Source organism: Vitis vinifera, chromosome 17 (assembly GCF_030704535.1).
Source record: "Vitis vinifera cultivar Pinot Noir 40024 chromosome 17, ASM3070453v1".
NCBI lineage: Eukaryota > Viridiplantae > Streptophyta > Magnoliopsida > Vitales > Vitaceae > Vitis > Vitis vinifera.
The window spans coordinates 2,205,499-2,222,214 of NC_081821.1; the positions used below are offsets into that span (position 1 = coordinate 2,205,499).

A 16,716-nucleotide genomic window follows, 5' to 3' on the forward strand; every position below is an offset into this window, starting at 1 on the left:
TAATTTTTCATCCTCAGTTGCACTCTCTCTCTCTCTCTCTCTCTCTCTCTCTCTCTCTCTCACTATTGTACCAGTTTCTTATGTGACATCATTGCTGGTAGTATGGCCATTTCATTGGATATTTCAACATTTATGAGTGCGAGAATAACCCAATGGACACTGTGGTGATGATGGTAACATTTATTATTACCACCTTGTTTATATACTTTCATGTAGGATACTTGTGCCTTTTCCAAAATAATGAGAGAGAAACTTTTCAGTTCATACTCTCTTTTTCTTCATTCTTTGGCCTCCTCCTTAACCTACCTCCTTTGTCTCTCTCTTTACCTATCCATCTCTCCCTTCTACGTGACTAAAAAAGTGCAAGAGAATAGAGTAGGGGTTCTCTATAACTACAAGCTAAGGGATTCTTATTGTAGGATTTGAACAATGGAAGACTATTATGAATTGTTTTTCCCCTTTCCTGTTGTAGTTTTCTTTACAAGAATATTGGATTTTGTTTGGTTGAAGATTAATGCACTTCCAGCTTTGGGAGTGAGGGCTTCAAGAGTAAGGCAATGCTTGATATGAATATGATCCAAGACTATAAAGATAATCCTGTGTATGGGCATTGCATCCCCTTTTGTTAGGCACTCTTTAATCAATTTCTTTTGCCTATCAATAAAAAAAAATGTATGTATAAAAATAAACCGCTGTTGCTTAATAAATGGTCAAGATGAATCCAATGGGCCCTATTTAGATTTCAAATATGCGTGAAGTTGCATGTCATCACCAGCTAGTTGGATGTTATTTCTGAATTTATTTTCTCTCTTCCTTATGCTCCCTTCATGTTCTACAGAGATTAAATTAGACTATTGCATGGTAGTTCTTGTTACATACTAACTAGCAGTTTATAATTTTGATGATTGATAACCTTCTGATAATATACAGACGATGGTGAGGCGGCTTTTCTAGTTGATATATATGTCTCTAAGGGAATGTCAGATTCTTTGAATGGAAAAGTCATGGTAATATTATGTTTTACAGTCTTACTCTTACATAAAATTTTGCCTTCTTGTTTCTTTCTTAATAGTTGCATGTATGGAGGTTTATTTCTTCTTGTTGTCAGCTAGTTTATTTATGGTATAGTGCTGATCTATTTTGTAATGTCTAGATCACTTCCTCAGGAAGGTCAGACGCTATTGCAAGGGCACAGCCTATCCTCTCTGGTACAATCCACTCTCATAATTAGGAAAACCTCTAAGGGGACATCATTTCTATAAGGTTTTTCATTATACTACATATCATTTCTCAGTGAAATTGTTGTGTTTTGGCATGCAGCAATGTGTGAAAAGCTTTACATTTTTGAGGGTGAAGTGGGTGCTGGAAGGTGTGCTTTCTTCTTGGACCTGTTAATCTCCGGTCATCCTCATGAATGTTAAATAGTATTTTCTTGATGAAATATTTTTATAAAATTACTATAACTTATGAAGAGAATGACAATTCCTTTAATTGAAATTCACTCTTTGGATGGGCATATTCAGTTTCATTGAACTTTGTGGGGGTGATATACCAGTGGTGATGGTGGTGAGAATGTTGATAGAAGTGGAGGCATCATTGAGGTGAGTCATGGTAGTGGCTGTGGTTGTTGTGATATGGTGGCCTTGCTGTGGCAATGGTGGTTGTGATTGATGTTGTGCTTGTGTCAATAGTAGTGATAGTATTGGCGCATGTGGCAATGATGGCTGCACAAGAATTGGTCTAATGGGGGTGATATGGTGCTGGTGGCTGCAGTGATGATGGTAGCTATGGTGGTGGTTATATCCATCTCCCCCCTCGATTTAGTTATGAAGATTTGAATATAGCCCTTTTCTCACATTATTTTTAAATTCTCAAACATGAGAATTTTAGTCCTCCCCATGATTTTAAAATCTTTTCTTCTAACTTTGCAAGCAAAGTAATTTGGAAAATTCTTTTCCTGGTTGTGGCAAGTTAACTGAAATAGAGGTTGTTTTGTAGCATTGGGTTTTCAAAAATTTACATTATTAATTGTTTATTTCCTTTTCCTTGCAGTAAAATTAAAATGGTTAATGGGCTGCTGGAGGGCATTCATCTTGTTGCTTCTGCAGAGGCCATTGCTCTTGGTGTGCAGGCTGGGATTCATCCATGGATTATCTATGATATCATTGCTAATGCGGCTGGAAATTCATGGTGAGTGCATTGTCTATACCTGTTCATAGTTCTGTTTTGATTGTTATTTTTCATCTTCGAAGGATCGTAGCTTGAAAGCATACAGATAAGCATTTGGAATAATTTAAGTAACTAGAGGTTGTATGTTCATATAGCAGATTCAAAATGTTTGGATGGTACAATTGAGTATTTTTTAGATCTCTATGATAGTTGTAGAAAAGCATGAACATGTCTATTAGTATTCTGAGTAGTCAGAAGTCAAATATAATTTAATCTTCAAGTATCGCATAAGGTCTTACATAATGGCTCCCTCTTTCCCAATATATCACCATCTAGTTAGCTGACCTAGGCTTCCATGCAAGGAAGTACCTCATGTTCCTTTTTTTATTTTTTATTTTTTATAAGAAAAGAGAGAAGTACCATCACATTGGAATGCTTTGAAGTTGAGACTATTGTGCAATACTTGCAAAAGTAGCATAATGTTGACAACTTATCTCTGAGCGAAATAGGGCACTTCTCCCTAAATGTTTAGCCCACAAAATAAGTTGATAAGGGATATAGCGCTATGTTCACGTGTCTATATATATTGGACTTAGTCCCTCAATTTAGGAGTATTTGTATTTTTTATTGTGAGAAAAATTTTAAAAATTAATATTATATTCATTTGGATGTACAGTTCACCACACTCTCAACCATTAAATCACCTCCATTTTTTCATTAGAAGTGTTTTTACTCATGAAGGGCTGCAAACAATTAGGTTCAAAGTTCAAGTCCTGATAGGGAAAAAAAATGAAAGAGAATAAAAATGTTTTTAGAGGTAAGGAGGGAAAAATGAAATATTTTCAAGGCAACTCAAGTAAAATTAAGGAAAGGAATGAACGAATAGTTGAAATTAGAAGTGACTGTTTTCATTACTTGGGGGTAATCATTTGTCACAAACATTGAGGATGGCATTGAACATAGAATATGGGATATCTAAATGTTGAATTTCTTCAGCCATTAGTTGAAGCGGTTGGCTTCCATGGTCTCTGATATAGTGTTGGTCTGATGACCCATATCCTAACAACTTAAACTTTTAGGGGAGTTTGCAGCTTAATATGGTATTGGAACTTGGTTAACTAGAGGTCTTGAGTTGGAGTTTCTCCTACTACTGTTTTCCCATCAATTTATTTGTAATCTGTAATAACTGCTGATTTGTCTTTCTACTTGCTGAGGATGAATATACATTGTGGGCTCATATCCTAACAACTTAAGCTTTTAAAAAGCAGGCTGTATAATATGTAGTACATGAACATCTCTTCTATTTTTTTGCTTTGGCAATTCAAATACTTTAACTTCTACCTATTGTTTCCCTTTTTCTGTTTCAATATATGCAGGGTTTTCAAGAATCATGTTCCCCAATTGTTAAGGGGTAATCTTACCAAACAACATTTCCTGAATACTGCTGTCCAAAATGTGGTAAGATATTTTTGGATCATGGTTAACTTTCATTTCAATTGCTACTCATTGTTTGTTATGAAACTTCTTTTTGTGCTGAAGTTTTTGGTGGTTCTTAAGTTAGTGATTTTGGGTGATGTGTAGCCAAACCTTTTCTTTTTCAATTTTCCATTACAACTTTGGTTTTGTGTTTTCTATCAGGTTTAATATTTACATGATTTTAAATTGTGACTATCTGTCCATTTATTTGGCTCCTAGTTGCTGAAATTTTGATTTGTTCATTGCTGAATTTGTATAAGTTGATTCCTTTGGCTTGTTCTAGAATATCTTTTAGATCATGAATTTTAAATGAGCTGAAACTTTAAACTTGAGCATCAATATACTGGAAAATAAACCTAGCAACAATATAATACAATGTATATATGAAAATATTTTTATCCTGTAACCTAAGTGATATCTTATAAAATATGGTTGCTTTTCAAATTTCGGAGCTAACCAATTTGAAAAATGAGATTGGCCTTTCACAATTGATGATGTTTGACTTTGGAAATGATGTGGGACAACAGTTTATAACAGTGAATAAGACTAGTTAGAATATGAATACATGATAATCAGCATTTTCATGTTAGTATCTTACATTTAACAATCTAAGGTTGTAAGCATTACATATTAATTTACTTGTATTGTGGGGGGAATACCTGGAATTAATGCGTAATTATGTTGTTGGCTTCCAAAATATATGTTGATCTGTATCTGCTTCTTGGTACCTGAATTTTCTCCTTATGATCGTAAATGACTGTAATGGATTTTTGTTCAAATTTAAGGGGAGCATATTGGATATGGCTAAATCACTTCCATTTCCTCTTCCACTTTTGGCGGTTGCTCATCAACAACTTATTTCTGGTACTACTCTAAATGCATTACACATCCCCTAAATCATGTATGGAATTTGGCATTTGCCAAATGCTTGGTAGCAACCTCATTCCTACTTACCTGCTTTGTATGTTTCTATTTCAGGTTCTTCATATGGTCATGGACATAATGATGCCACTTTGGTCAAGGTTATTCTCATGCAGTTTTAATCATGAAAGTTTGTTTAGTTGGTGTCATTGCTTGCTTTCTGCTCATGTTATATATAAAATTATTTTAACAGATGCTATGTCTGATGTTGACTTCAGTTTGTTTTGTGATGCATCCATCAAACTACTGTTACACAGGTTTGGGAAAAAGTATTTGGAGTGAATCTCACTGCTGCAGCCAATGCAGAAATCTACAGCCCTCTGGAACTGGGAAGTCAAATTACAGCCAAACCAAAGACTGTGAAACGTGTTGGTTTCATTGGTCTCGGAGCAATGGGGTTTGGGATGGCAACAAGCCTTCTAAAATCAAACTTCTGTGTTCTTGGTTTTGATGTAATACCTCCTTTTCATTTGCTTCTGCACTGTGTTTTAAAAAAAATACCTTTACAAGTAATAATCTATGTATTGTCCTTTGGATGGCAGGTATATAAGCCAACACTATCTCGATTTGCCAATGCTGGTGGGTTAGTTGGGGAGTCTCCAGCAGAAGTATCCAAAGGTAATTCATGATGGTCTAGACTGAAGGATCTTAAACTTATAGAAAATTTTGAACTTATTGTTTTCCTTTAGCAAACCAAAAAAGATAACTAGAGATTTTTTCCTTTCTTTTGGTTTCTTCCCCTGTTGCTCTTCGGGGTCCCCAAAGTAGAGTATAGTAATTATTTCTATTAGAATGGAAAGGAAGGGTAAATACCCACCCAACTCCCCTGCACTTCCATTAAGGCAACACCCATTGCTATAGAGTGATGTATCCTATTATCATGACCCATTGTTCATATGATCAATCAAGTTAGCCATGTTATAATTGAGATTCTGAATGATCATTTGTTGTTGAACCAACAAAAAGATGATGATCTTCAAAGTTTAGTAGTATATGTTTTGTTAGAAATCATTTACTTAGTATTGCTGTATTTATTCAATGGTTTTAGGAGTAAAATTTGAGTAACATGTTTTTATATTGGTTAGGAGCTCTAGGGTGTTTCTACTTGTTCAGCTACCAACTTTTCTAAACGTTTAAGCTTTTAAGATATGATCCCAGTGTATGTCACACTAACACCCTGCCTCAAGTGTGGCCTCATATTTGCACAAGACATGGATAGGCAAAGTTGCAGCTACAAATTACAGAGAAATGAATAGGGAAATAGGCAGTAGGAGAGACTTAAACTTGAGACCTCTAGTTGACGATAGCTCTGATATTAATGTTAAGGTACCAACTTTCCTAAAAGCTTTAGTTATTATGCTGACTTAAATTTTTTTTTTAATGAGAAAATAACTACTCATGGACATAAATTTTAAGAACAAGTGAAGATGAAAAATCCTTTCAAAATACAAAGGATGATAAAAGAGAGATATTAAGAGCAGCAAAAAAACTAGAGTGAAAAAGTATGGGACAAAAACATGTACAAAATATGCAACAATGTATAACTCAAGGGGATGAAAAATCCCCTACAAAAGAACCCATCTGCTTGGCTCCAGGTTTAGCTAAATAATCAGCAATCTCTTTAGCTGAATGAGGGGACCAAGAGACTGATCAAGCCAATCTGCTCACTAAATCTACGAATTGACAGAGGCATATGTTGGCTTGCACCAGGTGGCTGACTTTTTGGCCAAGAGAGGTTCAAGATCTCTAGAGTTGTTTATAGTGGATACCTATTGGCCTTGCAAAGAATATATCATCCTTCTTTTTTCTTGTATTCCTATAATGTCTATATGTATGTCGATAGAACATTTTAGACAAATGTTTCTGGTGTTCATCAAAGAGTAAAAATCTGTCCTGTATACTAAATTCTACAAGTAGCTTATGAGTTCCCTCAATTTTTCATAATAAATATAATACAAGTGAGGAAAAAAAAGTCAAAATATGTAAGGTGAAGAATATGAACTATGTGCTTCACTTCATTTCCAAATTCTATTGGCTTTGTGAACATCATGTTCAGATTGGTACTTTTAAACTCATTTTTTTAGTTTCTTGTAAGACAAGTACTTGTTGAGCTTTCTTTTAAACTCATTTTTACTTTTAAACTCAATCTTTAAATGATTCCTTGATCTTTCTTGGTTCTGACACCCGTATTCTTTCAGATGTAGATGTGCTTGTAATCATGGTCACAAATGAAGCTCAAGCTGAAAGTGTTCTATTTGGAGATCTTGGTGCAGTAAAAGGTAGTTTCAGCATCCCTTCTCCATTTTTTGAGCAGTCTTTTTAATTGACCATATTTCATGTTCTTATAGTCCTTCCACCTGGGGCATCTATTATCCTTTCATCCACTGTTTCTCCGGGATTTGTGATCCAGCTTGAGCGCCGATTGAAAAGTAAGAACTCTTCTATTTGGTATTGTTATCATTTGTTTAGTAATTCAAGCAATGGTTCTAATTCGTGCACTAGATTTGAATTTCATTTGTTTTATTTTTTTGTTATTCAACGTTTTTTTGGTAAATTAAATTCTATGATCTATAATCAGTTCTATAATTATTGTTGTAGCTTGCATTGAGATAGTTTGATACTTTACAAGTTCTCATCCTCCACTGCTGTACAAGGAAATCTCATAAATACTGTTATTGGTGCCCTGGTGATAATTATAATTCTTGTTTTTCTTGTGTAAGAAAATATTAATACGTAATTAAATCAGTGAAAGTGAAAATTCTTAATTTGATAATTTTAAAATGTTCACGACTTCTAATCTAAGTTAATCTTAAACCTTTTTAGATATGATGAGTCCATCGATTATGGTACTCTTTTATCTTTAGGCCTGCAATTCCATCAGGTGAAAATCATGAGCAATTCACACAAGATGATTCCTGACCAATCTGTAAGACACTAAGTAAGAAATTCATGGTCTCTGACTTCTCAGTTTGCCCTTAGAAAGTGACACTCCACTTCCATATATGTTGCTTCCCTTCTCATTTGACCTATTGAACACCTCCTCCTTTGTATCTGCCAATTTTTATAGGAAAATTTTGAACAACTTCCTAAATATCACCATTCACCGATGTCATTTTCGTATCTTTTCTTATAGAATAATTTTTTCTATGCACAAGTATGGACCTTCTATAATGTCAGCAAGTTCTGGTGGAAGTATGTCCATTAGCTGTTGCAGGGTAGAAAATCAATCGATTAGCAGTTCCTTCCTTCTCCTGCAGGACCTTATGCATTTCACTGCCAGGTGCAGTATACTGTAAGTATCCCTCTCAACCTGCAAGCAGTTTTGCAATAAGTCTTAAACTGCTTTTCCTCTGGAATCGCCATTATCTTTTTACAAAAGGTAAATTAATTAACAAAACAAAAAAGAATCCTTTTTAGCTCAGAGAATCTCCACTTCCTGAAGCCAGTGAGGAAAGTCCTCAACATGAAGATGGCTGCAAAGTTACAGAGGTCTATATTAATGTGCCGAGAATATGATCTATATGGTTTCACCTGCTGACACCGAGTTTTCACAACACATATTCACCATCCTTTTAATCAATGGAATATCATTAGCACCTACTCTACAATCTTGATGATTTCTGTTAGACTTCCCTGTTAGGCTATCAATGGTTGCCTGTATATCTTGAAAGGTTCATTCAATTTCATAATGGGAGTTCTGAATTGAGCTCTCACAGGAGCCTCCCCTCTGTCACCAACTGTATTAGGCACCAAACTTAGAATCCACTTGGGGCCACCCTGAGTAACAAGGAGAGCTGAAAGTATATGTTTTTTAATCAACAATAGAATAAAGATCCCATTTTTTCTGTTTGTAGATCAAACTTATAACTCCATACAACCCTAAAAACAAAAATGACCAATTAAACTCTTTAAAAACATTGGAGGATTTTTAAAATTTATTTTTATTTTATATTTTATGTCAAACAAAGAACCAAGATCCTTTGAAAAGATGCTAAGAGTTACCAACTTTCCTAAAAGCTAAAGCAATTAGGATCTAGGCCCACAATGTATATGGTTATGGATAATTAGATGGGGGAAGGACTTGAACCCACAATCTCAAGTTAGCCTGAGTTCTAATACTAGGTTAAGTTACTAATGTTCCTAAAAGCTTAGGTTGTTAGGATTTAGACCCACAGTGTATCATACTCTAACCACTAAATTAGAAAAATAACAATAACGATCATCATACTGTCATAAAGTGGGCTATCTTATTTTACATCAAATAAGTTACTTGTTTTTTTGGCAATAATGTAGTTAGGATGGCCACACCTAATGGGTACAAATAACTTTTCTCAAAATGGCTAATCAAACCCTAAAGTAGGATTTCTTCACCACCTTAAAATGGAGTGGAAGGCAATGAATTCCACTAACATTGGCACGTTCCTTCATGGTCAGCATGTTCATTTTGGAAATTATCAGTCATATTCATAGAAAATCGTGAATGTTCACTTTTTTTACTAGTTAAATCATTTTTTTAGAGCTTTCTTAACTACCATATTGTTTCTTCATCCTTCTCTTTCACATTTTTTCTTCGCTTGATGAAATCTCAGCACGACAAATTTTGTATTTGTTCCTTTTTTTCAAGACAAACAGAGTAAACTTGAATTGTTGAGCACCACTTTAGAAAATAAATCATAAATTCTGGTAGTTGAAATCATGATTGGTTAATATTTGATGCTTTTAGTGTATTTCAGATTGTCATGTGAACTAGATTTGTAGCCTATTGACTTACTAGGAGTTCTGAAATTTGCAGAATGGTTTACAGCCATGAGTCTAAACATGTCTTGTTATGCACCGTAATCACTATTTTCTTATTTTTTTGAATTTAATGCTTGTGATGAAGTAGAAGGGAGGACTGAAGTGGGAGAAACTTCCTATTCTTATGTTATTTTTATAGGTTCTTTCTTTTTATTTTATTTTATTGGTTTTGGTTCTTATGAGTTTCTTCTACTCCATGCTCTTGTGCTTTTATCCGTTTTTTATTTTTTTGGTTTATAATGGTGTTCATACAATAACCCACCTGCAAATGGCATAGATGAAAACAAGAATTTGAAATTGGTGGATGCTCCTGTTTCTGGTGGTGTCAAGAGGGCCTCCATGGGAACCCTTACGGTATGCAGAACTAGTTTGTTCTTTTTCAGTTTCAAGCTACATTTCCTTGTTTAACCAAAATGGTTCTCATTGATTCTGGTGAGTTAATATTTCACTAAAGTTAAATATTTCTTTTTAAGATAATTGCTTCAGGAACAGATGAAGCTCTTACATCTGCTGGTTCAGTTCTATCAGGTAACAAATGTGTAGCATAATCATCAAAATTGATTTTTCTTTGTTGTATTTCAAAGAGAGATGAAATTTATGCTTCTCTTTTCTTTGGGTGCGTCTTATGAACAGCACTAAGTGAGAAACTCTACATTATCAGGGGAGGTTGTGGGTCTGGAAGGTACTTCTGATTTTATCCATGTCTCTTCATGCATGTTATTATCTTCTCATAGGTGCCATGCCATCAAGGAAAATTTGTGACTATATAAGAACTGTTATGTTTTGATTTTCTGAAAAAAAGCAAAATTTTAGTTACCTTTTCATCTATATTTTGTTCTCTAGTGCTGTAAAGATGGTCAATCAACTGCTGGCGGGAGTGCATATAGCAGCATCAGCTGAGGCAATGGCAATTGGTGCTCGATTGGGTCTTAATACAAGAAAGTTGTTCGATTTCATCACAAATAGTGGGGGAACATCTTGGTATGTTTAATGCTCACTGTAATGCAGGGATATCTTCTGTTCTTTTCATTTTTTCTTTTGACTGAAATAATTTTGTAAAATCTTCTTCTATCTCTTTTCTTTTGAGTAGTAGGGACTTAAATTTTCTTGGAAACCTTTGTTACCAACTAGGTAGCATCTTGGTTGGCCAAGCGAGGAGAGATAGGGCTTAAGCCTTACTTCGAGGGAACTCAATCCCCTTCTGAAATCTGCTTCTCATTCTCTTTATATTGGTTTTTGATAGTAATTGCTTCTGGTTTAGTGGTTTGTTCCAATGGATTTGAATAGTTGCATCAAGTCAAGACAATATTGCTATCCAAATTACTACCATAAAAGTGAACTTATCTAATTATCTACTTCAGGCCAAAGGTATTAATGTATTTCTTAGGGCAAATGGAAAGTTCAATTTTTGTTTGATGATTCATCTTCTGAAGATTCAAAGAACAATGGGAAGTAATTTAACAATCGGTCTACTATTGATTATTGTATTTTTGTGGGAAGCAATTTGACAACCCAGAGAAGTAAGAAGCAAAATGTTATGGCTGGATCTAATGTCGAGTTAGATTGCCGTTTTATGGTTCACATTACTTGTGAACTAATATGGATACAAAACCTTTGGAATTAGCTCACGTTTTGTGGTAATTAGGCTGCTAAATGTACTTCTAGTAAATCCAATGTGTCATGAACATGCTAGACATATTAAAGTGGATTTCATCTCATTCATGAAGTAGTGATAAGAGGTGGTATGGTTACTTCTTTTGCCAAATCAGGATTCCAGTTTGAAGACATATTTACTGAGAATATAGTTTGCTGCTATATTCTTTATTTTTTTAAAAAGAATATATATGAAAAACATCTTCTCTCCTCCTTTTCTTTCACATCCTTAAACAAGGTATGATGCATTATCTGTGACATCCAAAATTTTGTATGCTGAATGAAATGTTGGCGTTCTTCATTTTTATATCAATTTTGTGAGTGGAATTTGCTTCTGTTTCAGGATGTTTGAGAATCGTACTCCTCACATGCTGAATAATGACTATACACCATGCTCTGCCCTGGATATCTTTGTGAAGGATTTGGTTAGGCTAACATGCTTGATGCTTTTTTTTTCTTTCTTTTTTATCAAAATGAAACACGTTCTTTGGAATTATTGTCTGTTTGTCATAACTATAGTTATAATTGTCCACAGGGCATTGTTTCTCATGAGTGCTCATCCTATAAAGTTCCACTTCTTCTTTCTACTGTTGCACACCAACTTTTCCTGTCAGGTATTTTAAACTGGATGAAGACAATCCTTTTCTTACTCAATTATATGGTCTTTTATCTCTCTGCATCATAACCTATGGAGACAGGTCACATGAATTTGAATAGGAAAGAATAGAGAAACAAATAACCTTTTCTCCCAAGGATTGAATCATGTTGATGATTATAACATACTTGAACTTTGTGACTGATTAAATTTCTTAGGATCCTCTGAACTTCATCTTTATCTTTTTATGAATTAATTAATAAGATCTAAATAAATTTCATTTGCAGATCATAGAACTTCCTCTGCATATTTTTCTCATTACTTAACCCTAACCCCAACAAACTTTTCTGTTCTTTTCCTCCACTTTTCTCTTCTTATTTATTTATTTATTTTTATTTTTTGTGTTGATTATATAATCTGGTTTGTACCAAACTGATTTGCCACTTGAACTGGTCCAGTTCCATGCCCTTCTTTTCTCAAATGCCTCTGCATGAATTAAGTTGCATGCTATCATATTCTAAATTCAAAGGCTTCAACGAATCCCCTACAGTAGTTTTCCTTAGACCAGATCTAGAACTACCCTCAATGATTTTTCTTGCCATAAATACTATTGTATTTGGTGAGATCTATTGTTTCCAAATAAAAATAGCTTTGAGTTGATTTACATAAAGTGATTCTGATTTCCATGTGGGAAAAAAGCATTTCTCTTGGGCATACCAAAGGTATTCTTTTTTTTTTTAACTTCTTAGTTTTAGTCTCTTTTTTTTAAAAAAAAAAGAAAAAAAAAAAGAAAAAGAAAAAAAAGAAGGGAAAATGAGAAAGCATTTTCACTACCTTTCTCCCTTATGCCTTTTGTGCTGTTACTTAAAAGAAATGTTTCTTGATATTATTTTGCAGGTTCTGCTGCTGGTTGGGGTCGGTATGATGACGCTGCTGTGGTTAAGGTATGGACACAAGATATCCATTATTTTTGTTGGGACAAAAATTATTCATTTGCAATTTTTAAAATTTTAAATATTCTGTTTACTCCTCTCCTTCTTTGACACTATCACCTACAGTGGAATATCAGAATATGTCACAATTTACAAAAGTTGGGAATGATTGAAGAATTGGACCCAGGTTTATTTGCAATTTTTCATGTCTCTGCAGGTCTACGAAACTCTAACTGGTGTTAAAGTTGAAGGCAAGCTTCCTGTTGTTAAGAAAGAAGAAGTTCTCCATTCTCTTCCACCTGAATGGCCATCAGATCCCATTGATGACATACGTACATTGGATCAAAGCAATTTGAAAACTTTGATTGTCCTGGATGATGATCCAACTGGAACCCAGACTGTTCATGATATTGAAGTTTTAACGGAATGGTGAGAGTCCTGCAACTTGTTTATTTTATGCTTTGCAAGACAAATGGTCTGTACATTTTTATTTATTTTTAGTGGGCCTAATATGCTTTATTGTTCTACAGTTAAGCTGCCTTGTTTTCTTTGCATGCTATTGCAAATTTTATTCCTTGATAATTTCTTATCCTGTTCTATATAAACAAGAGCACATGTAGGAAAATTTCTTTGAGAACTTCCAGAAGGTAAATTTCAGATTGCTTTTGTTGCATGTTATCTGTTGCAGGAACGTCGAACCTCTTGTTGAACAATTCAGAAAAAGGCCCAAATGCTTCTTCATTTTGACTAATTCCCGGGCATTGACTCCAGAGAAGGTAAAGAGTTTTCTTCAAACACATACAATTTTTGGTTCTCAAGACTTGTTTCCTATTACAATCAAACAAGATATCTATATCCAGAAATTAGGTTTGTTTTTATGAAAGGTCTCTGTACCATTTGCTTATTTGAGGATCGCGTTCCTGATTAGAAGTTTGACTTCTTATAGGCCACTGCATTGATTAAAGATATCTGCACAAACATACGTAATGCAGCGAACTCAGTGGGTAATATTGATTATACTGTTGTTCTAAGAGGAGATTCAACATTACGGGGTCATTTTCCAGAGGCAAGCACATTTAATTTCAAAATTCATATGATTATAGAACTTGGAACTTAACCTTTAACCCACACAATGACTCAAAGTTTCCTAACTGTCCAGGAAGCAAATGCAGCAGTTTCAGTGCTGGGTGAGATGGATGCATGGATCATATGTCCATTTTTCCTGCAAGGAGGCCGGTATACTATTGATGACATACACTATGTTGCAGATTCTGACCGGTAATTGGCTTTCTTTTTATTTATTTATTTATTTTCCTGTGAATAATGTTGAATCTTGGTTGGACATGGTTAATACTGAAACATTGTGGTTTGGTGTCAACAGTCTTGTTCCTGCAGGGGACACAGAGTTTGCTAAAGATGCTTCTTTTGGCTATAAATCTTCAAACCTCCGTGAGGTCTAGTCTTTATCATTATCTACATCAAAGACATGGAATTTGAGTAGATCTTAAATGGTGTTAGATTTAATTGTTATTTGCAACTTTCTTCATCTGAATTTCAGTGGGTAGAGGAGAAAACAATAGGTCGCATACCAGCCAGCAGTGTTACGTCTATTTCTATCCAACTTTTAAGGAAAGGTGGACCTGATGCTGTTTGCATGCATCTTTGTTCTTTGCAAAAGGTACAAATAATATATCTCTATGTGAAGTATTATTTTGTTGACTTATTTGCATGCCTTTATACATGTCAAACTGTATATAAAAGCAGATATGTTGAATTCCTTTTCCATATTTGGCATTTTTTTATGCTTATGAGAATTCTGTGGAACCCTGCTTTGAGGTTGTGTAATTCATGGATTGAGTTATTATTTCTACCTAGATGCCTTAATGTTGTTGGTGAAAAAATGCTACTTCAATTTATTTTTTTCCCTTTTTTTCTCTCAAGATAAGATGGGAAACCATGCCTTTATTATATTAGATAAAAGGAAAAGTTTTGCACAAAAAAAAAAAAAATGAAGTAAAAACCTTTGGCTTCCCATTTCAAAGGGAATGAACTACCAAAACTAAAGTGGTTATAAGGTCTCCAACGAAGTAAATAATTTATGAGCCTTCTCTTTTGGCCAATCCATTAGCTTTCTGGTTTGCCAATCTAGACTACCATGATAAAGAGCAACTTAGCTACCTAAGGTGGACAATCCTCTGCAGCCAATGGGTAGATATCCATTATCCTTTCTGGCCACTAGTCATCATAAAGACAACTGTTGCTGAGTCCCCCTCTACGAGGGTATATATCCATGGCTCTTTTCTTGCCTCTTTGAGTCCTCAAAGCAATAATTGGCATTGTTTTCAGCTACCTTCAGGTCTACACATCTTGGACTAGAATTGAGATAATCATTAAACGGATCAAATGCAATGGAATCTCCAATGGATCAAATATGATTTTGACCTTAGAAAGCACAGAGTGTGAACCTCACCCAACTGTTTGTAAATAATCGTCTATGAGTTTTCCTTTTGTTGGAAGGCAGAAATACTATTGAAGCACTAAAACATAGTCACATATAAAAGCATACAAGAAATGATAGCAGATCCGAAGAAGAAGAAGAAAGAAAGAAAAGGGGATTGGGGGAAATGTCATGGTCTGTGCTGGATTGGTGCTTAGGGGAAGACTAAGTCCGTGACGCTAAGTTCAAAGTATTTGCATGGTTTGGAGTCCTAAAAGATGGCCAACACTAATCCTTACATGGTTATCTGCTGTGTAAGGAGATGGAAAATTAATGACCTTCTATTTCTTCTTTGTCCTGTTTGGTTTCCTTAGGCAACCCCTGAGAGCATCTCTAGTTGTTAGTTACTTCTTTTGACAACTTTGGCATGGGGAAGGCATATAGTTTTTTTTTGCCATGAACTCTAATTGCTCTAAATCTAAGGAGTGGGTGTCATCAGAGAGCAAAGTGGGTGGTGGGTTTATGCATGTTGTCCTCGAAGGCTCTCTCACTAGTTAAGGAGCATTCCTTGTTGAGGGACACCATCTCCTTGTTGGTTCAATTGTTTAGCCTGTTGTGCAAAGGCATTTCTCCATTGTGTTATTTTCTATGATATTTTTAGATGCACTTCCAGAAGTTATTTAATTTGAAACATTACTAAGGCTGTGGTTTGTTGGATGAATCAGGGTTCAACATGTATAGTTAATGCAGCTAGTGAAAGAGACATGGCTGTATTTGCAGCTGGAATGATCCAGGCAAAATCTCTTGCTTTGGTATCTTCTTTGTTTTGTCTAATAAAATGCTAGAAAGTTCTTTTTCATTGGCTTTTATTCAACTGACAGGCAGAAAGGAAGGGAAAGCATTTCTTATGCCGCACTGCTGCTAGTTTTGTTTCAGCTCGGATTGGCATTATCCCGAAAGCTCCAATTTTGCCAAAAGATCTAGGAATAAACAAAGAAAGGAACGGTGGACTCATAGTTGTGGGGTCATATGTTCCAAAAACAACAAAACAGGTGAGCATGGTGGTTTCTAAATATCTCTTGCTTATTTTCTCCCTCAGTTTTGTTGATATTCTTTATACAGTTCATTTTAATATCATTTCCATTTTCCCACAGGTTGAAGAGCTTAAATTACAATGCGGTCAGATCTTACGAAGCATTGAGGTTATCCAAATGCCAAATCTCTGTGTGCTGCTGTGGTTTTAAATATTTGATTGTTGCATATCAGTTTCCATTTGAGCACCCACTATTTATGATTTTCAAATGTTATTGCCAGCAGAAGGGATCTGATTTTTCTTCCATTATGGACAGATATCTGTTGATAAACTTGCCATGAAGTCATCAGAAGAGAGGGAGGAAGAAATCAGTCGAGCTGCAGAGATGGCAGATGTTTTCCTCAGGGCTTCTAAAGACACTCTAATAATGACCAGTCGAGAGCTCATTACAGGAAAATGTTAGTGTTCTCTTCTCTTATCATATGGTTTTTGTGTCTGATAATCATTGTAATTCAACACTCATAACAAGCTACGTATCCAAGGACCCCTCCAATGGCTTGTGAAGCTTTTTTATATTAAAATGTTTGAGCTGCATAAAGTCTCTTTACATTTAGCACTCGATAAAGATAATTGCTGATTGTCTTCAGTATAAAGCAGATGAAGAAAATAGTACAACTACATAGTTTTAGGAAATGAAAGCTTC

At 34.9% G+C, this 16,716-nt stretch overlaps 1 protein-coding gene across 2 annotated transcripts in view; it reads left to right on the plus strand.

The window, feature by feature from the left end:
• The window catches only part of LOC100262718 (uncharacterized), a 37,047-nt gene that overhangs the window by 14,229 nt on the left and 6,102 nt on the right, over positions 1-16,716 (plus strand). For both annotated transcript variants that reach the window (XM_010665393.3, XM_010665392.3), the window contains exons 5-32: positions 931-1,007; positions 1,154-1,208; positions 1,321-1,369; positions 2,053-2,190; positions 3,546-3,627; positions 4,431-4,509; positions 4,624-4,667; positions 4,824-5,018; positions 5,109-5,184; positions 6,765-6,845; positions 6,915-6,995; positions 9,641-9,717; positions 9,837-9,891; positions 9,997-10,045; positions 10,207-10,344; positions 11,360-11,441; positions 11,552-11,630; positions 12,509-12,555; positions 12,761-12,972; positions 13,232-13,319; positions 13,490-13,609; positions 13,703-13,821; positions 13,925-13,997; positions 14,102-14,221; positions 15,706-15,774; positions 15,862-16,032; positions 16,135-16,182; positions 16,330-16,471. In XM_010665393.3, coding sequence (XP_010663695.1) covers positions 931-1,007; positions 1,154-1,208; positions 1,321-1,369; positions 2,053-2,190; positions 3,546-3,627; positions 4,431-4,509; positions 4,624-4,667; positions 4,824-5,018; positions 5,109-5,184; positions 6,765-6,845; positions 6,915-6,995; positions 9,641-9,717; positions 9,837-9,891; positions 9,997-10,045; positions 10,207-10,344; positions 11,360-11,441; positions 11,552-11,630; positions 12,509-12,555; positions 12,761-12,972; positions 13,232-13,319; positions 13,490-13,609; positions 13,703-13,821; positions 13,925-13,997; positions 14,102-14,221; positions 15,706-15,774; positions 15,862-16,032; positions 16,135-16,182; positions 16,330-16,471 — 2,646 coding nt within the window. The remainder of the gene's footprint in view (positions 1-930; positions 1,008-1,153; positions 1,209-1,320; positions 1,370-2,052; positions 2,191-3,545; positions 3,628-4,430; positions 4,510-4,623; positions 4,668-4,823; positions 5,019-5,108; positions 5,185-6,764; positions 6,846-6,914; positions 6,996-9,640; positions 9,718-9,836; positions 9,892-9,996; positions 10,046-10,206; positions 10,345-11,359; positions 11,442-11,551; positions 11,631-12,508; positions 12,556-12,760; positions 12,973-13,231; positions 13,320-13,489; positions 13,610-13,702; positions 13,822-13,924; positions 13,998-14,101; positions 14,222-15,705; positions 15,775-15,861; positions 16,033-16,134; positions 16,183-16,329; positions 16,472-16,716) is intronic.